Source organism: Cylas formicarius, unplaced genomic scaffold, assembly GCF_029955315.1.
Source record: "Cylas formicarius isolate icCylForm1 unplaced genomic scaffold, icCylForm1.1 PGA_scaffold_10__41_contigs__length_53128322, whole genome shotgun sequence".
In the NCBI taxonomy this organism is placed as follows: domain Eukaryota; kingdom Metazoa; phylum Arthropoda; class Insecta; order Coleoptera; family Brentidae; genus Cylas; species Cylas formicarius.
The window spans coordinates 14,380,802-14,401,868 of NW_026844214.1; the positions used below are offsets into that span (position 1 = coordinate 14,380,802).

General features: G+C 34.6%; 2 protein-coding genes across 3 annotated transcripts; one reads left to right on the top strand and one right to left on the bottom strand.

Moving 5' to 3' along the window:
- Positions 1-627: 627 nt before the first annotated feature.
- Positions 628-3,960, bottom strand: LOC132703512 (uncharacterized). Its single transcript, XM_060672827.1, has 3 exons — positions 3,661-3,960; positions 1,768-1,985; positions 628-952 (listed from the first exon to the last, which is right to left on the bottom strand). The coding sequence occupies exons 1-3, from the start codon at positions 3,718-3,720 to the stop codon at positions 757-759; spliced, it is 474 nt and encodes a 157-aa protein (XP_060528810.1). The 5' UTR covers positions 3,721-3,960; the 3' UTR covers positions 628-756.
- Positions 3,961-4,977: 1,017 nt separating this feature from the next.
- On the top strand, positions 4,978-20,874 carry LOC132702240 (dynein intermediate chain 2, ciliary). 2 transcript variants are annotated; one of them, XM_060670771.1, is made up of 11 exons: positions 4,978-5,092; positions 5,143-5,256; positions 8,102-8,306; positions 8,364-8,674; positions 12,158-12,446; positions 13,824-13,985; positions 14,676-14,926; positions 15,956-16,133; positions 16,693-16,921; positions 19,138-19,371; positions 20,691-20,874. In XM_060670771.1, exons 1-11 carry the CDS (start codon positions 5,039-5,041, stop codon positions 20,872-20,874), a joined length of 2,211 nt encoding a protein of 736 aa, XP_060526754.1. In that variant the 5' UTR covers positions 4,978-5,038. The 2 variants fall into 2 exon arrangements, with proteins under 2 accessions (XP_060526754.1, XP_060526762.1); XM_060670779.1 differs by lacking the exon at positions 20,691-20,874 and having other exon boundaries at positions 19,093-19,229.
- Positions 20,875-21,067: the final 193 nt, after the last annotated feature.

Sequence of the window (21,067 nt, forward strand, 5' to 3'; positions counted from 1 at the left end):
CGCACCTAGCAGCTTATTATGACGTCTTTTTCACAAATGATCGGACCCAGTTTACTTGCGAGCTTCGTCGGTTCGACGCCAAACAGTATCCAATTTCAGATAACTCTGATACAGTTCTAAAAATGATTATAATAGTTTAATTTAAAAAATTGGTAGTTGATTCTCTGACTATTCTCTCCCCTCACTGACACAATGTGCATCTATTGTATCGAAACCCTTAGTTCCGTTATGAGGCAATTAAAATATGTTTTATTGTAATATTCCTGCTTTCTGCTTTTGGTGAACTCTAGCTGAGAAAGCTTTCTTGTTGCTCATAATAATTATTATTGATTGAAAACCTAAAACTATAAGCTCTATAGATTATTTTAAAAGTATATATGTTTTAACCATTTTAACCAAAACAAAAATCAAGATTCAAGATCCTTGCTTAAGCCAAAAATTTCAAATTTAGTAAACAATTGAATTAAAATTTAATTTGTTTCAAGAATTTCATATAACATTTCAATACGAATACATTTCCTCTAGAAAACGTTAAGCTATTGCTCAAACCTAAATATTTGCAGACTACTAGATATATCGGGACTGCCTTTCTTGAAAATACCAGACACGACCAAACAACAGTAGATACAAATTTTTAAATAAATATAATTTTACTTCGGCACAATATTTCTTAGTCACTACGCCTAATAAGTTGCTACATGAGATAACTTTCCATATAAAATTTATTTAGCATATACGTTCGATATATTATATAAATTACATGATAACGCAAAAGTTGAAGGAACAACATCCAAATTTCTTGTAGATGGTCTGCGGTGGCACTAGGTGTAAGTCTTCTTCGTCGTCATCGCCGGAAATGCTCATTTCTTCTATGCTGAAGGTATCTGTCAACTCTTGATGACCCTTTGATTCTTTACGCGACATCGGAAAAAAGTTGACGATATCCTCCTCACTAAAAACGAAATTTATGGAAAAATTAGCAAGTTCAAGAAGATAACTCAGGAAGTAGCGATCGAAGTATGGATAATAAGTCTTTTTTAATTAAATAGCCGCCCTAACTAGTAAACAACTTAAATTTGTGTCTAAAAACTAATAAAAGTAATTAAAGGCCTGACCAAATGAATTTAGGAAAAATGAGCGTATTTGAAAAAGAAAAAGATCCTGCTTCAGGCACACCTACGCAGTTGTGACCGCCAAAATTATGGAATTTGGTCCCAAGCAAATATGCCTTATTTCTAGATTCGAAGAAATGGTTGGGTGGATAAAAGTTTGTGTCCAACAAGGAAGTAATCCCCCAAACAAATATAGTGTGTAGGCTTAAAAAATTGAAAAATACTTGGGCAAATCTATTTTATACTTTTTTTTAAGGATTTAATGAACTTCCCTCGTATAAACATGTGTTTATCACAGTTTCAATTTCAAGATCACTATGGTCATTTTAATATAATATGATTATCGATTTGAGTGCTCCCCGAATACATACAGTATTCTTGACTTACTGTCCAATTTCAACAAAATCGGCAAAGGGATCACATTTTATTTTTTTGGCACCTGGAAAAAAAAACAACTTCGAGAATGAGATTAAACACACATAGTTTTTTAAGCACTAAGATAATCTGATCTAAAAAATGCATTCATTTTTTCAATTGTCTTAGTGTCAGCAACAATATAAAGAAAAATGTATAACTTTGGAAAAAGTTTTTCTTCTTTTTCGATACTGCGATTTTTAAATGTGGTGACTGTGTATTCTGAAAATTTTTCACTCACCTGTCATCGGTGTCCCATTGTACTAAAGGTTGATGATCCTTAACTCCGGGAATTGGAAGCCTCTGAATGGGTATTAGAGGGGGCGCGTTGCTATAATCTTGATGCAGTCTTCTGACGTGCTCGATTCTGGCCTCGAGCTTTCGCTGAAGATGACGGGACGTTGCTGCCGATAATCTGGAAGGCGATCTACTGCTTCCCGCACTCGACGTATCACTAGCCTGGAGATTGTCAAGATGTAAAAGTTGGTTTCATGTTATTAAATACTTATCCAAAAAATATTACAACTATCCCAGGAAGATTGGTCAAAAACCAACAGAGTTCTGTTCGATTGGGTCAAGTTTTAACAATGTTTTTCCTGATAATTTAGCTCGTAATCCTGTGTATAGGGACTAAAGTATAGCTAAAAAAATATCACTTTCCCCTATAGGATGATGACTACTAAGTTATTTCGAAAAACTGGAGAAGTTAAATCTAGTGGCATTATATTTATATTTGGCAGAAAAAATAAAATAATAACTCCAAAACAAAGCAGGTTACGTATACTGTCACAAGATTATTTAAAATAAATTATTTACAGGAGATAATTTAAATAAATTATTTAAAATAAGTTGGCCGAGAAATTAATGATTATCTATTATTTCAAATGAGAAATGAGAATACGGTATAAAAAATGTTTAGAAAACGATGGCGGTTGCATTAAACCCTGATGTCAATAATATACAATTGACTTACGCAGATCTTAGAGGCAATGTTATGCGTGCTAGATGCTTTTTCATAACACTGTTTTTGTAACTATGGGAGACGCAACGATGTCTTATAGAGAAATAATTTTATTTTTGTTCAACCATCAGATAGCACTGGCTGCAAAAAGAATTTTTTTGCATCCACAGAATCCAACATTACTGTTTACCGGTGCTTGCCCAAGCACCTCGAAGCCGCCAAAGACCTACTGAAAGACGACGGGCAAATGACTGACTATTCGTCAAATTAGATTGCGCCTGGGCGTTCACAAGGTTTTTGGGTGTGCTTGTCAACTTCAAGAGCTGTTAGTACCTTATGGTATCAAATTTAGGTAATAATAACTGCTGACTAACTTATTATTGGATCAACTAACAAGCAACAAAGAGGAAGATAAAATCAATATAATTATTAGCCAATATACGCTAGATCAAACGAAAAATTTAGTAAAAAGTGCTTCCGTTGAATGCGAAAAGCCTTAAAGTCTCTAGCTTGTACTATCGTGACGGTACAAGGACAGAACATTCGATAACTGAAGCTAACAGAACTGCCTCCTACAAAGATCACAACATTCATCAAGTATAAAAACTGAAACTTAAGATTTTTTTTAATCCAGTTACAAAAAACGGCAACACGTATTGAATTCATAACACTAACAAAAAGTATTATGTACGTATTAGTTTAGCTGAACAGTTTACGTCTTCCTTAATATCATTGTATTTTCAATCCCCTACAACATTTGAAAATGATATAAATAACATTTCAAAAATTGGAAATTCGGCGACGGCTCTGAAGGTGAAACAGAATTGAATTTTGAATGAAAACGAACTTATATATCGCATTTTGTAAATAAACATAATATAATATGCAAACTTTATATTATTTAAACACCTTAAAAGTCCGCCCCTAATGTTCTGTCCTATAATACCATTAAACGGCAAGGCGATATTCTTCGGGACAAAGTATATGTATCGCTTTAATCCACATATAATAATGTTTTTTTTTATTATTCGCAAGTTTTAATTTGAAAGATAAACAAAAAAATAACATCAGGGACAACGCGACAACAAACATTACTAGTAGCCATTATTCACAACAACAGACGACGAAAACACGATCGAAATCAAAGTCCTTTAAACACCTAAGTAAACTTACCGTCGGCTTAGAATTTGAATCCCCATTGAGATCTCCGCTATCGATGCCACTATCTTCCATATTATTTTGAGGTATCGCCCCACTAATACAACTACATTTTAATTCGACGTCTTGCAGACTCGCAATTCCGTGACACCTCGCTGGATAACTTAATTAATGAAATATCGATCATGCGAATATTCAAAAAATTACGCCATGTTCGAGTTCCGATACGGGCGAACCGCGACTACCTTGGCGGACATGTTTGTGTCAGTCACGGGGGAAAATCAATATCTACTCCAAGACGGCCGAGTGCGGGAGCAGCACTGATGTCAGAATATACGCACAAATGATAAACACGTTATTAATATAGGTTCCCATAAAGCGCTGATAATTTTGAGGCCATAAAAATAGAATGATTAGCATTTTTTGAACCACTTTATTTATAACATATGGAACGTAGTGTTGTTCACCTGAATGTTTATATAGAATTGGTCAGAATAAAGGATTAGACTACGCTTTTAATTAAAAAGAAAACAATTTAATGGGGAGGAACAATGTTTTTATATTCATAAGAAATAGAGTCTAAGGGTTGTTTAGGAGGTGTAAATTCAGGAGATCGAACTATTGCTAACATAATCATAATACATGACAATCGACATTTTGGTGTGTAAAATTTTCTATCTCTGTCCAGGTATTGTTTGAGTACAGAAGCCAAAAGTCTGTCTCCGGAAGAAGTTTACCATTTTGAAATCACTCCTTACAGATGTTCTTCGTATTTTTTTTTAAACTGAATTTTATGGTGATAATAATCCACAAGAATTGAGCCATATGACCGTTATGTAAAAGAACACATTTTAAAATAAGCAGTTTTTGAACTGTCCAGAAAAAGGCGCAAATCGCAAATGTAGATCAGAATATTTGTGTGAATTGTTTCTATTTATGCCCTTCATATTAACAAGACAAAAAGAGCGGACAAGACAAAATGACCGCCAAAATTTTTAAGATAAGTCATAAATTGTTCTTCTACCCTCTTTCATAGTATGTTCATTACACACATAACAAAAAGCATCGGGATGATTTACTCAGGTACGTCTGCTTGTGAATGCCATTGCTTTAGTTCAGTGTGTTGATACTATAAAACGACCAAAATTTACACAAAATAATAGCACAACTTTACAATCGAAAGCTCATTAATATACTTAATCGAGTATGGCCAAGATGCTATGTTCCCAATAAGTCCCGTAAGTACCCTTTGAAAATAAAAAACCTGCAACTATGCCACTGACATGTACCTTAAATGGAGTTGCTACGGCAGCCATATAAACAAACCCTGAATGAAAGTCTACCAAAAGCATAGCACTGTCACGAAAAGTCTTGTACAACAGCTGACTAAAAAATGAAGACAACGTCCGTGAAGAACGCTAGACCTTCCGTGGTTAACAAAAATGGGGTGAGTTTTGAAAACAGTGGCAAAATTAGTGGTGAATAATATAATTTTAGAAAAAGTTTACGGTAAAAAGCGGCACGGAAACTACGCACGCCGATGAGCTGGACGAATGGAAAAAAAGCAGGCAACTGCTTAAGCCAAAGGGTCAGCTCGAATTGACTGAAGCTGTGAGTGAAAATGCGATTTTAAAATTCACTGACCATATGAAAAAACGGCTACTAGAAATTAGACCCGATACCAAAATTGGCTTGGACGTTTTTTCAATTTTTGATTTATTCCTCAGTAGCAATGCTATTTAGATTTGAATTTCAGCATATACGGGGCGCAACAATGGGTCGAAGTTTTTTTCTCGAAATTTGGAAGACCCTGTAGAATGCAGCTGTTGTCAACTGGGAATTACATTGGAGCATAATCTTTTTTAATCGTTTTAAACATTTTCTCTATTTTTATCTGTTAAAACATCAAACCGTAAACTAAAAAGAACATAAATATTTTTAAAGAAATTAAAAAAAAAAAAAAAGTTAAAGCTCAAGCAGTTTTTCAAATATCGACATAAAAATTTAGATTCGGAGGTTTTTCTATTTTTGACATGTACACCCTATAATGTCACATCTTTTTTGTTCGTACCGTCGTATCATCAAAAACAAACGAATGGTTAGCGAAGAAACAATTTTTAGTGGTCAATTTTTTGTGGAGGCGAATTTATTAAAACGCAAATATCTCCAAAACACGGAGTTTTATCGAAACAATTACTATATTACTAAGTTTTCATGTGTACTGAAGCATATTTGGCTGAAGATAATAATAATAATAAGTGCCTTTTATTGTATAATGTATAGTCAACAAGAGTATATTACAATAAATTTATCAGGGCAACTCCAGCGCAGTCTAGCTTAAAAGCTACTATACTGATCCGGACATTGACATTTTAGACATTACGCATTCGAGCAATTCATAACAATAAAAATTTAAGCTTTTTAGGATCAGAGCCTATATAAAAACAATCTTATAAAAACCATAAACAATTTTACAATATGAAAATGTTATTATTAGTTTTAACCGAATTTAACATATTTTTTTATATATGTAATTGAAAGTTTTAACATTGAGACTTAAACAGTGTTTGGGTATTTAATTGTAACAATGCACTGCGTTATACGAAAAAGAAAGACGAAACATGGCGGGCCGATGGTGGGGCATTATAAGTTTAATAGTACTTCTAATATTTAAATTATATACGTTATAACGAAATATTTATCGCTCACTAATAGAGATGGGAGCAAGGGGTTTGTTAATAATTTTAATTAAAAAACAACTAAAGTGTTAATATCAATGAGCATCCATTCTCACTTAATTTATATAGCTATAAAAACGAGAGGAGTGATCAAATTTTCGAATCCCATCAACAAACCGGAGACATGAGTTTTGAACTATTTGTATTCAGATTCGACTCTCATGATCCAAGCAAAAACCGTAGACAAAATCACAAAATTAGACAAGACAAGTGACTCGCAAAATTTTCTTCTCAACCTTTTGCGTGTTATTACAAAGCATATTTAGTGAGCAGTAGGTTTTTTTTTTTGGAAATATTCTTTGCAGTAGTTACAAATTTTAATTTAGTGTCATCAACTGTAATGTTAAGTCTACCGACTAAAGGCATAGTTCTGGTTTTACTTCCGAAAATCATAGCGCATGATGTCGTTGGGTCTAATATGAGGTTGTGCCCACTAGACAGGTCACTTATAATACGTAAATCGTGATTTATATTAGACTCCGCCTCAACATAGGCATAGTCAAAACAACAATAGAGCTGCGTGACATCGGCAAATGCCTGTACCTGTACTGCACAGAACGGAGTTCAAAATGCAGTATAGACTAAAAAGAGCTATAGCCCAAAAATGGATCCTTGTGGGACTCCAGAGAGATAAGCAACCTGATCGAAATATGTATTATTAGAGAATATTCTTCGAAACCTCTTTGATGATGATGATCTAATTAAACTACACGATGCTGATGAGAAATTGTAAAACTTTAACTTATAAGCAAACTGTGATTAATGTTGTCAAATGCCTATGTAACTCTTTTCCAAGCAGCAGTTTATGATATGCGTTATATATTTATCTATGAAAGGACTAGAATATTTTAACATTAGTGGTGTTATTTGGTCGACCCCGGTTACATTGGATTTCATTGAATTTAAAATTTGATTTATCTCAGACACTTCGGCCATCCTAAAGGAGAAGTTTATGTGATTGTTGTATTTATGATTATTATTGTAGTTAACCTGATGGTCACAGTTTGAAATATTCTAAAAAAAATAGCATTAAATGGTATTGTATTGTGATATTTCCTTGGGAACAAATGTTAAAATTTCTGATAGCTGGCCATAGTTTGCAATTATTTCTCTGCGAACCTTGCTCAAAGTAAAATTTCTAAGGTAAATTTATAGTTATCCAAGTCCTGCCGTAGTCTAGTTCTTTTGAACTCTTTTAGAGCAGTGTCACGTTGTTTGTCTTATGGGGCATGTTCATCAAAAAGACACGTGATCTAGACTGTACTATCGATCTCATTTTAATTCCAGGGCTAGTTTTCCATCTGGTATTTTAGCTACATTTCATTCATAGCATGTTAATTTATGATCACTAATGCTATCGACATCAATGACACCGGAATTATAAACCAATTCCAGATCACTTTCAAATAATGCATTCAATAAAGTGCTGCTAATCTCTGTAACCCTGGTAGCTTCATTTATTATCTGTACAAGGTTATAATTTTCAAGAAGTGAAATTCACGGATTATTCATCATTATCATAATCGTCACGAGATTATTCTAGAATTTATAGAAATATAGGTTTCACAAACAAAATAAACATTAAAAAACAGAGAATAAGTAAACTTAATGTATCTTGCTTTCCTGGAAAAAGTAACAACCAAGCGCTAGCATTCCCCTGTTCAATATTTGTCTTATTTCAATTAAAATTTAAGCTTACTCTGCTGCTTTTACATCAGGAATTAAAAGAACTGCTAACAAAGCAGCTGACAACGACAAATCCACAGCCACCAGACAGCTTGGTGGAATTTAGCTACGCGCAAGGCGAATTCGTCCTCTTGCCACCACCAGGAAATACCATTGTGGTATATGAGCACCAGGGTAGTCTAATCCATAAGGACTCAGAAGAGGCCCGTGCTCAACTGTTAGAACAAGGAATCGATCGTAAGAAATCGACCTTTTGCACTAAGTAACTGTTTCAGTTTCTTTTGTCCCTTTTAGCCGATATGTTAGAAACTTCATCTGAATCATCTATAGAGGACGTCGAAGTAAAAGAAGAACCCGCTGAAGCTCCCGTAGCACCAATACCGGAAGGAGATGAAGAAACGAAAGATGAAGATGCTGACGAGGAAGCGGCAAAGGCAGAGAAACAAGAAGACGAGGGCGAAGGGGAGGGAGAACCCGAAGGTGAGGTGGAGGTAAAGGCGGAAGCGCCGCCTAAGAAAGCCCCGAAAGGAGGAAAACCAAGAAAGCTGACCAACCAGTTCAATTTCTGCGAGCGTGCCGCCTTGACCTACAATAATCCCACTAGGGTAAAGTCGTTTCCAACGTTTTTAATTTAAATTTTCTATCGAAATTAGAAATATATCTAGCTAATTAATGCGACTTTAAATGCTCACGGAATCTAGCACCAAATGAAAATCCGAAACAGCCCCATCAACTCATGTTTACGTTTCTCGACCAATCTGATAGGATAACATTAAAATATTTTTTAAAAATTATTTTGAAAGAGCTAATTGCAAGTGTTCAGAATATTCTCTTCTGTTTTATTTTTGGAACGAAGGAAAGAAGAAGAAAAAAAGGATAAGACTTGTCAGTACAGATAACCCGACGCCCATCAAAGTTGCCGTAATATCGCCTGGATACCATCATAATACAAATCGCAGTGCGATGATAGTTTGTTCAAAGTAACACCCATATTGTAAATAGGGTTTTGAAAATAGATATTGGAGCTGGGTAACTGCAGTAAGAATGTTGATTGACAGCCGCGGCACATCAAAAAGTTATTGTTCCAAAAGAATCGGACAATCGACTCCGTAATGAACTAATTTGGAAAAAAATGAAACAGATTTCAAGTCTCTGTGCAAGCTCAGAGGCAGTACAGCGAACCTTCCCAGCAGAAGATCATGATCAACTCGACGATAGGAACCGTCCTCCCTGAACATTCGATACTTCAGTAACCCTTTCTGCACATTCTCAATGGATTGAGCGTGGCATTGCACTGTGAACCATGGTTAGTAATGTAAGGTACAAAAGAAAACATCTGGTCAAATAAAAGCCCCAGATACTTTACAGTGGCAACTCTAGTCAGGATAGTACCATTCATATTGTAATTAAAGACTACAGTAGTTTTTGTGCGGTGGTAAGAAACCATATAACACTTGCTGATGTTAAGATGCAAATTATTTTTAGTACACCACTGATTAACAAGATTGATGTTGTCTGAAGAGTCATACACTCTGTGCCGGTTTTAATGCATTGATATAATTTTAGGTCAACCGCATAGGCAAACTTGTCGCAGATGATGAAAGATATGAGATCATCTATAGATATATTGAACAGAAGGAACTGACCTAAACCCCTCAATCTCAACAAACTGTTGACGGTTCACCAGATAGGACCTCAACAATGTTATCAGCGAATCGGGGAAACCAAATTTTTGAGACGCTTTTTCAATCAGTAAGTGAAAGATCTATCTGATCAAACGCTTTGTGGGAGTCAGTGCGTATAAAGTCAACTTGACCTTGCTTGATCAGGGAGTCACACATGTTGTACGTAGATAGTTTCAAATTTGAGCGAAAATAAATTAAATTGATTTAATAATTTCCAATATTTTAGAAAAAAAACTCACGATGTCATCAGGACCGGCCATGATTTTATTTTTGAGTGGTTTGCTTGCTGATAAGACATCCTGGATGGTAAGCTTAGCTATTTTGACTAAATCGGGATTAAAGGACACGGTTGAAGATGAACATGATCTGGCTAGGATATCGTATTAACGCTACCAAAGCACTTTGCAAAAGCGGCGACAACTATATTAGGCCCGTGACATGGCTGATTAGAATAGGACATTGTAGCTGTTATTCGCAAATCTACCTTCTCACGCTGAAGAAATGACCAGAAATTGGTAGGATTATCATGTATGCTTAACCCAACACGACGACCAAAATCAGTATAGTCAATGCGTGACTGGAACCTAATTCACTTGGGCAGAGCGGTATATCTGCCAAAAGAATGGGAAGATTTGTGTTGCTTGAAATTGCGGAAAGCTCTCCCCTTCTCTAATATATTTGCGATCATTTCTTTGGCGAACCATAATGGAAATCGCCTTCGTCTCGGTGTTTTAGTGGGCGTGCAAACGACAAAACATTGTTTAGCCTGTCGTAAAAAAGTTGTAGAGCCCTGTCGACATCCGACCATTCCATAACACTATTCCAGTCTGCATACTGCATCAGCTCATACTTATGAGGATAGTTGGCCTATCTCAAGTTAAATTCGGTTTGATCGTTCTTATTGATTGGAAAATTAGAGGCGTGTGGAAAAGCGACCCGGAAAGAAACTCTTAACGAGGGATTCGGTAACAGCAACGATATCATACCCTGAGGAAGTTACGCCACTGTAAAAGACATGGATTCTAGTTCTGAAACCCTGAACGTTCTGGTAGATACAGGTCAATTCTTTGGCTGAGGTGGCAGTCGGGCTGGGATTAAATTAAATTTGTTTATTGTCGGCGAGTGTTCTCGCTTAAGCACAAGTGACATGTCGCTAGGTTTAGACAGTATCACTTTAACTGGTTTGTAGCCATTACGGTTTGGTTTACCGACGGAAATAACGTTAGTGACTTCAATCTGCGTAAACCCACTGCTGAAGGGGAGTGAAGAGATTTGAAGTGATTCAGGAATGCTGTCGTCACGGCGAAGATTAAAAATTATCAAATTGTGCATGGGTGCCTGCCTCTGCAGCACTTCTTGAAGAATGCCGTTTTGGTAATTTTGTTCGGCGGCAGTAGTGCTATCATGGCTATTGTTATTAGCAATTTAATTTCTTAACTCTACAATCTCCGATCTATGATTAGCATTAATTTTGACATGGTCTTCATAGCTCGCCAGCAGATTGGTATACTGAGTTGCTGCTGAGCTTAACTGTCCATAAAATGAAAACTAAACACCTGTTATGGCAGCTTTTTAAATTTACATTCGTACTATCCAGGTTGTCCAAAAGTATTAAAAGTATTAAAGTGTTTTTTTTTTAATAAAATGAATATTATAACATTTTTGGATTCTAAGATCAAAATAAATGAATTTTTCAATAACGTTTATGATACAACCCTAGCTTTTTTTAGATAATTTAAAATAAATCTGCAGTAAACTATAACCATACACCATATCTCATTATGCAAGGTATCCGAAAAATTATTCTAATCCAACTTTAAGTGGCTATAACTTGATTAATTAAAATAATTTAAAATTTAAGCCAACTCTTCGCTTTTTCGCAAAATACACAAAATTGTGATTTTATACATCGGATACTTTACGGTATTTAAAAATTGGAGATAATTTATTGAGACAGTTAATTTGACCTCGTTTTGCTGCAAAGTGCGAAATTTTTGAAACCCATGTCTTCCAATACACCTACTTTCAGCCGAAACTATTTAATAATTATTGAAAATGTTAAATTTTCTTTTTAAAATTACTGTTCATGTTTTATATACTTAAAAATAAACTGGATCCGATAATTTTTTACTTTTTATGTTTGTTATGAGAAAGCCGGGAAACTCTACCCAAAAGGTTTGGTTAAGTAGATAATAGTATAATAAATGATAATAATAAAAATATATATACTCGAGATGCCATAACATTTTCAAAAATGATCTGCATTACGAAAATTCCGTTTGTGGCATCCTTTTTCGTTTAATAAAAAATTAATTACCGCAAAAATCCCATTAATATAAGTGAGATAACTTCCACAAATGATACCCACTTCAGTCAAATATAGGTGAGATTTATCATTTGCAGTCACAAGAGACCCAAACGGTGCCACCTCCAATTGCGGTATTTTCCGCCAACGTGCTCCAGTGGGTGATCTACGATGCGTACCAGAAGGACTACGAGGCGCAGCAGCTTGAAAAGGAACTGGAAAAGGAGCGAAAGGAGAAGGAGAAAGCGCCGGTGTCGAAACATCCGTCCGTAAAAAAGACGCCGGGCAAAGCTCAGCTGAGCGATGCGGTACAAGGTCGCGCGTTTGAATGCTGGAAAGTCCTCGAACGGATGATCAACCAGAATACCTACGACGACATCGCGAAAGGTATGGTTACTTCTCGATTGAAGTGAAATTGATATTCGTTCCACCATTTGCATTAAAATTTCCACTTTCACCACCTCACTTATTACAGTCAAGAAGTACTTCCACAACATCAAAAAATCTCATCGCTTTCCTTCAATCTTTATCTTCATCCCAAGGTACTAGCAAAACTATCTACCCAAAACGAGGGAATGGAGACAAAATCGGTACAGCAACCCTCATCTTTCGCCATCTAATACTAACCAAAACTAAATGATACTGAACAAAACGTACACCTTGAATATAACAACGCTATTTGACTGCCGAGAAACATTGCCTACACTGGCGGAATGTAGTTCTTGTAGTGTCACTCTGCAGCAGAGCTGAAGACTCAGAAATTTAGCAATATGTACCCAGCCATAGAATTGAGTCCGAGTCTTGTCAAGAGTGAAGGATGCGCCAGATCAAAGGCGTACTTGTGAGGGGATGAGTCTTATGGGTTCGGTCTGCCTAACCGTTTAAAGCGACAATTCCCTTTATAACGGAGATAGATAAAAACTGATATGGATATATGAGGCTCAATTTTCATAAAAGATATGATATAAAGCGCATATGGATACCTGAAAATTGTAAAAAATGATACATAATAGTTTGTTTGAAAAAAACAACACCCCATAATTATTAAAGAGCAATATTGAGCGTTTTTTACATTTTTTATGAAAATTGAGCCCCAGGCACCGAATCTGATGTCTATCTACCTAATTTAAAAGTTTTTAACAACAAATTTCATTTCGGTGCGAAACCAACGTACCCAAGAGCCAACCGAGTCCAACGGTACATGATAATTTTTTATGTAAGCATATAGCAAAGCATAACAATAACCTTTCGCTATCTAATACTAACCAAGACTAAACAAAACTGAACAAATCGTACCTCTTGAAAATAGCAAGGGATCGCCGTCACCTTTCATCACCTATCGTCACCTGATACTATGCAAAACTGACTAATCAAACCTAGGGAAAGTGAACAAACTTTATATAGCAAAGCATTACATCACATCACCCTTCATAACCTCGTTATCTGATACTAAGCAAAACTAAATGACCACAAATAGCATCTCCAAAATGTTCTATTTTGTACTAAACAGCACACACATCATCGTCATCTAACTAACCAAAACTGAGCCAAAATTGAATAAAATATTCACCAACTTTAAAAAAAAAACAGGAAAATCTTGAATACTTATACTATAAGTCTTATAGCAATGCATTCTTTGTCACCTGACACTAACCAGAACTAAGCAAAACCTATTACCTAACCTATAATATACAGATAAAATTGTCTGAAGCTATGAAACCGGAAACCGGGCATTTTCTTTTTGTTAAATTAATTTCTAAGTAGATTACAGGTATTGGGATGATCCGTCCGACGAGTTTCGGGATGAGGAGGGCACACTTCTCCCCCTCTGGAAGTTCAGCTATGAGAGAACCAAGAAGAATACAGTTACCGATATCGAATGGAATCCGTACTACTACGACTTATTCGCTGTCTGTTTTGGTTTTCGTAAGTTGATCATTTTAATCATAATTGAAATCAGATTCTAAAATTTTGATAAATAACCTTGCTAAAAGTGAACGTGTGGAAAAAATTAACGCACAAATTCATTTTTTTTTCTTTTGTATTTATTCACGATATTTTAGTACAAAATTAATATCTGGCTAAAAATCACAATAGTTTCGACCAATAGATCCGGTTGTTTAAAAATTTGGGGATGTGCTTGATGCATTTCTCTTATATACAAAATAAGCAGATCTTTTTGTTCGACATTAACCTTCGTCTATTCATTTTATTAGAGTTCATAACAAATAACCTAGTATTTATCTTGGAACAGATACGATAATGAAATGTAATAGTGGCACCAATATTCTCCACTATAATTTTATTATTATTTTTACCCCAAGAATCGTATTTATTGCAGGGATATTTGCGACTTTGTCAGAACTTTGCAGAACTATTTTTTTTAATTAATTCAAATCGGGAAGTTCCTCAAATATCACAAATTATAATATAATAATAACATTAGTCGCGGAAGAAACAAAAAAAAACAAGATTACTGAATTTGAAAGGTTAAAAATATACACGTTCATTGATCGAAATGTTATTTAGAAATTTGGCAACATAGAATAGTTTCTCCCTGTTTCATTTCTATTTGAGTTTCAGTTTTTGCCAGTTAGGAATTGGTTTCTTTTTCAGTGGACTTTATGAAACCGTCAACGGAAGGAGCAGTATGCATATTCACCCTGAAGAATCCATCGTACCCGGATTATATTTGCATGACTAAATCGGGCGTGATGTGCGTGGACATCCACCCCAAGTACCCTTATATGGTTGTGATCGGCCTTTACGATGGTAGTGTTCAAGTGTTTAACGTTCAAGCGACTTGTGATGATCCCGCTTATAAAAGCAACAATGTGATCAATAAACATAAAGGAATCGTTTGGGAGGTAAATAGTTATAGAGCAACTATATTACGCATTGTTTATCAAAAGAATTTCTACGTTGTTGAATTTGCTTTGTATGCGAAATAGCTATTATGTCTTACTTATTGTTAGAAAACTAAAAGAAAAAAGTAGTACAAACTTAAGAGATATACAGGATGTTCCATTAAAAAAAAACACAAGTTTAATTTGTATATTAAAATTTTAGAATTTTAGAAGAAAACTGACTACGCTACTGGATCCTACATAAAAACCCCTATCCAGATCAGTTTTTGCCGTTTCGATAAATTTACGCATAACCGAGCTACAACGGGTGCTTAAAAATGCAAAATTTTCAAAATCACCATGTATCTAAAAATATATGGCTATGACATTTCTGTTTATCCCACCTTTCATTTTATAAAAAAGTTGCTATAAAAATGGTAACCACTAAACAGACTGAGAGATAATCCTCCCTGGTTAATAAATTGTAAATATTTCTCAGAATGCGGGTGTCTGGTGATAAATTTTAGGATACCGAAATATTAATACTTTTCAACAATATGAATGCTTAATTGTTTAGGTAACTTTTTCATCAATATAAAATTCTGAAATTAAATTGAAAAAATCATCAATATCTCGACGATTGCCGAAGGACTAGAACCAGAGATTTGGACATATGAAGAAGTTTTCCGATCTCTCACTTCTCCATTTTTATTTTTAGATGTAAAATAATAACTATCACAAAACAGATGTTCGAAACAAGATCCAAAACTGTACGCTAGACAAAGACATCGAATTCAAATTGTCATTGAAAAAATCAAATATGTGATTATTTTTATTTTTGTGTTACATAGTGACCAAAGAGACTGTAATAATGTTAACATGCGTAGGTACAGTTAGATTTACTAACAAACGAAAATGCCAGATATCGAATTTGGAAGAATTAACCCTAATATTGAGCAATTTTATCCAAAAATCTATCTTAGGCGTAAAAATTGGTGGCAGCTACAATGTTGGGGGTGAAAGAACATGTGCCGATTCTGTCAATCGCAGGTGAAATGGGCACCGGATCTTCCGGACGGCGAATTGAATTTCTTCTCCGTAGCAGCCGACGGCAGAATCAACAATTGGGTCCTGATGCAAAATGAATTGGCGGTCACGACAATAATTACGCTGTATTTGATTAAAGACGAGGTACCCGGACCAGACGGGACACGCTTAAAAGTTAAAGGTGCAGCATACTTAATGCATAATTGTCCGTTTCAAAGCACATCCAAAAGCCTTTTGTATAGCGAAACAACCGATGTAAACTTAATTATACACCGATTTAGGGTGCGGAAATCGTCACTTTACCAAGTGAGTTTCTTGTCCCACGAATCCGAACCCCTTCGGATATTTCCGGGATATTAGCGCACGGATTTGGGATCAATCGGATGTTTTCGGAGATTTTACCGAACGGCTTGAATTTTGACGTTTGTCAATTCTGACGGTCATGTCAGTGAATGCATTCGTGTTGTTTTGCGAAAATGTACCCAAAAACTAACGGTCATCAAAAAAGTATAGTAAGCAACACGTTTGGTAAACTTTTTAAGTCACTTCTTTATTAAAATGCCGTTTACCGCACTTCTTGCATAATATACTATAGTAAGTTTTTTATGCAAATAGCACCTAGATAAATAAAATACATAATTAATAATAGCAAATCGAATTTCGTTATGATAATTTAAATTGTTTTCCAAATTTTTAAATTTCAATTAGAATACTCCCACAATTTTTTTTTTCTTCATTAGGGTGTGCTTCGTGTGTCAAATTGCATCCGAAGAATCCAATAATATACCTAGTGGGTACAGAGGAGGGGCAAATTTTCAAGTGCAGCACCGCTTACAGTTCGATGTACCTGATGACGTACGAAGCCCATCAAATGCCCGTGGCACGAATCGACTTTAACAAATTCAACTCCGACATATTTATATCCTGCAGCGGCGACTGGCGCATTAAGGTGTGGGAGGACAACAGGCTGTAAGTCTACGTAATATTTCTAAACTCCGCTAAAAGGTCATTAATGTTAATTTAGGCGATGACAAACATAGAAATCTTTGGTTTTAAATGAAGTCAGGCGTACATAGCTTTATATAGGTCAATTGTTTCTTTTAAGTTTGTTTCCGATGTGACTTACATGTTTATAAATGTTTAGTAGCTATTATTACAAGGTATATTAAGTGCATAATCAGCTTAAGAGTTTGACATAAATATATATTTTTTAAATTTATTCCTTATTCTTAACAATGATGTTATCCAATTTAAATGAAAAGTAAAATATATTTCCAATGTACCGAAACTTATTTATAAAAAAAAATAATAGGAAAATTATGGTCTATTGTACAGTTATTGATTAGAATTTTCTATATAGACATTAGATAAAATAGTGACCCTACTATTGTAAAAATTGATGCGCCGCAAGCGGTATTGATAGTTTCGTAGAGCATGCTTCTTCACCCACTACACTTTGCGCCATTTTCTTTATAAACAGCGAATTCCACATACACCTATCACATCCAAGCTTATTGTCAACGTTCATGTTGGTTGTTGAATATCGCAAGGTCATTGGTTTCGTTTGTTGATAGTAGCTTCATAAGTTTCTGTATTATGAGCATAGGCAGAACCTCTATATCTTTGGCAACAGATAGCAAACATATCGTTTTTAATTATTGACATGGTCCTTAAAAAAACATTTTTTAAAGCGCTTGGCAATTCTTGGCACCCAAATTTGTAATTAGCGAGAAGGTAATAAAGCACTATAAGTAAAAAAAGTATTTAGATGACAAATATCTTTTAATGTTCGCAGTTTGTAACGCAATTTTAAAAAATTAGGCATTTACTTTTTAAGATCTAAGATCCACGTTTTAAGAGCCTAGAATTAGTGACAGAGAAATAACTTATCAAAAACACAACATAATATCAAAAAACTAAAACGTCAAGTGGCCAATAATTCTTTTTCTTCAAGTGGTGTCTTCGTTCCGAAGGTTGGCGATCATCTAAGGCAATGCGTATTTTTGAACCATTCGCGCAGATTTCTTAACCAGGAATGTCTACTCCTTCGCCCTAGTCTTCCACTTTTTTCCTGAGAGCTGTCAGCATTTTCATTAAAGACAGTACCTAAGTAATTGTAATTTGCAACTCTTACAATAGGTTCCCCATGTTCTTTGTTCTTTGTCGTCGATGTTTATTATTAAGTGGATTGCCGTTCATTCCGATAATACCATGTCCTTCATATTCAACAACTTTTTGTCTATGCTCTTCGAAGAGAATCCTCCACATAATTTTTCGACGATTTAGTTTTTCTTGTTTATCTTTTATTATTTTGTGGTTTGTATTGTATAATATATAATATTCCGTTTTTGTACTCCCATTAGTTCTTTAACTTTTTCATGTATATTGAAGTTGTCGTGTTTATATTGTAATCCTTCCAATTGCTTCACATTTTGTCCCATAAAAAATTTCATTCGCTACTCTGAATTTATGTCGTATTTGCCGTTGTACTGTTCAAATTTATTTTTAACATTTTTTGTTTTGTTCATCTGCTGATTTGAGATAATGCCATTTTTTATTGATACCCTGTTACACTATGTAAGTGTCCATTTTTTCTTTTCGGTCCTAGCGTATCTCCTCTTTCTGTAACTGTCCCACATAAATTTGATTTTTTTTAGTTACTTTCATTCTTCTTTTTAGTTTGACTTGAACTAGGGTTATCAAGGGGTTATGGTCAGAAGACATGTCAGTGCCTGGATATTGATTTAAAATTATTATTATTGTACTAGTCGTCGCTTCTTTCATATCCAACGCAGCTCCCTTTTCCAAGTTTAGCCGGATAGCTGTGATGTTCTTTTGATGAACTATAGTATTGCAAGAAAAACTAATTTGCTAATATAATACCCAAGACCCGACGAGAAATGATTACCTCATTAATTAACTTTAAATCTAGAGTGTAAAAAATATGAAATTAACAATTCCAATTAATTCTCCCGAATATCACGTCTGTGTTTGCAATTATAAAAGATAATTTTTTTATCGAGGGCTGTAATTGCTAATTAAGACATTTAAAATTTGATCGTTATCGATAAACCGCGATTTGACCACCATTGTTGTACCTCGCTCGCTCACGAAATCTTGTTTATTTTTGGAAATTTCAGTAAATTAGAGCAAATTTAACAACCGAACAAAAAAATTCCCCGCAGAGAACCTCTCTTCGTCTTCGATGTCGGCGACAGAGTCGGTGACGTGAAGTGGGCGCCGTATTCATCGACGGTATTTGCCGCCGTCACCACCGAAGGCAAAGTCTACGTATTCGACCTGAACGTCAACAAGTATAAACCAATCTGTATTCAGGCTGTGGTCTCCAAAAGACGCAACAAGTTGACGCGACTTTCGTTCAATCCAAGACTGCCGATCATCATAGTCGGCGACGACAAGTGGGAGCTTTAGACTAGAGAGCTCCAATCTAACAAGAGGTGGTTCGATCGCGTCGTTTAACGTTTATACCAGTTATTGGCGAACTTTAATTATAAATTCGCCAATAGACTGATTGAAATTTGTTTGCCATCTGATAAATTAGATATTTGAATATAACGAAATTGATGCAGTCGAGCATTCGAAAATCATATTATTTCTTAAGTTTTAAGTAAAAATTCACAGAGAGAAAAACTCAATATTTATTTTAGTATTCTGAAAATAATCATAGAATACAGAGTAATATTTTAAATACTTTATAAGTATTATCATCAACTTCATCCCTCATGCAACTTTGCACTAGTTTCAATATTTATGTAAAATGTATTTTTAATTTTGTTTAATTGTTATACTGAAAAATAATAACTTGACATTCTGGGAATTTTTATATTAGCGTTTTTTTTTCCGTCCCCTTGTAGGAAAAAAATAGCATATTCTGGACGTCTTACACCATTTTTAGAATACTGATTTACCCCTCGTTAAAAAATACATATAATTTATTGATAATCACAATATTTTTTCCGTTTTTAATATATAAAAATAACAATAAAAGAAAAATAACATTCATAATTATAGATTAATTAAGCAATATTTATTTATATTTAGACGATCCTTTTTTTAACAAAGGATATGGAATTTTAAGAAATTATTACCTCTTTAAGCTTGATAGGAAAGATAATTTATAAAACAGTATATAAGGATGAAAATAAATAAGACAACGGATACAAATGAAAGATTTGAATATAAAATATAATAAAACATTATAAGGCAATATAGCAAAGGATATCTCAATAATAACTGGGCAATTTCTCTGTTAAGAGATAGTTTGATAGGTAAGCCAATATATGAATTAAGAAATATTTATAATAATTATCTTAAGTTACTTGATTATTTATTTTTAAATAAACATATATTACTTGTCTAAATTAATAAATTAAATTTAATGAAAAAATATATGTTCTTCAAATTAGTCTCTCTAAAGAAAGAGTACTCCCGCCAGTTTGAAAATGATAAGCACACTTCGTAATCGAAACACGGTTATATAAAAATAAAATATAAAAGATATCCATAAAAAAACTATTAAGCACACTTCAACCACGTATTAAGCTCTCGGGCTAATAAACAAACCAGCGGGTTTACGCTTTTTTACGTTTATACCCGAGACCTCCGAACATGCGTATAAAAAAACTGGCCACTATCGCGCGTCTCATTAGATTGGAGCTCTTTGCTTTAGACGTGTTTTATGAAAACCGTTTCTGACCTAACTACCATGCGCTTGTAGGGGCTGCGTCACCACGCTGAAACTATCTCCCAATCTAAGAATTCCCTGCAAGGCCCCGAAGAAACAACAACATTTGGACCAGTGGACGTTGCAATGTATGAAACTGGATAAACTATTGTCGCTAGTACGGGAGCCGGTCACGTTATCTTTGCCCAAAGACACAGCGGGTTCCGAAGAATCTTAATACTTTTAGAAAATATAAGTTTTCAATTACTTTGGATTTTCTTTCTGTGCGATCATCAAATGAATTTGAGTAGGGAAACACCTAACTTCTGCTTCCTCCGGCATAGGATATTATGCATGAAATGTCTAAAACTCAAAAATAATTTATAATAATTCCACCAGTGCCACCCTCTACTTTAAAAGACATAGAAAAC

What these genes read in the sequence shown, in the direction of transcription:
- LOC132702240 (XM_060670771.1), top strand. Translation starts at nt 5,039, where the DNA reads ATGAAGACAACGTCCGTGAAGAACGCTAGACCTTCCGTGGTTAACAAA. An exon ending in CCGTGGTTAACAAAAATGGG is followed by an intron (nt 5,093 to 5,142) that starts GTGAGTTTTGAA and finishes ATATAATTTTAG; the next exon opens with AAAAAGTTTACGGTAAAAAG. An exon ending in ATCATAGTCGGCGACGACAA is followed by an intron (nt 19,372 to 20,690) that starts GTGGGAGCTTTA and finishes ATGCGCTTGTAG; the next exon opens with GGGCTGCGTCACCACGCTGA.
- LOC132703512 (XM_060672827.1), bottom strand. Translation starts at nt 3,720, where the DNA reads ATGGAAGATAGTGGCATCGATAGCGGAGATCTCAATGGGGATTCAAAT. An exon ending in ATTCAAATTCTAAGCCGACG is followed by an intron (nt 1,986 to 3,660) that starts GTAAGTTTACTT and finishes GACAATCTCCAG; the next exon opens with GCTAGTGATACGTCGAGTGC. An exon ending in CAATGGGACACCGATGACAG is followed by an intron (nt 953 to 1,767) that starts GTGAGTGAAAAA and finishes TTTCGTTTTTAG; the next exon opens with TGAGGAGGATATCGTCAACT.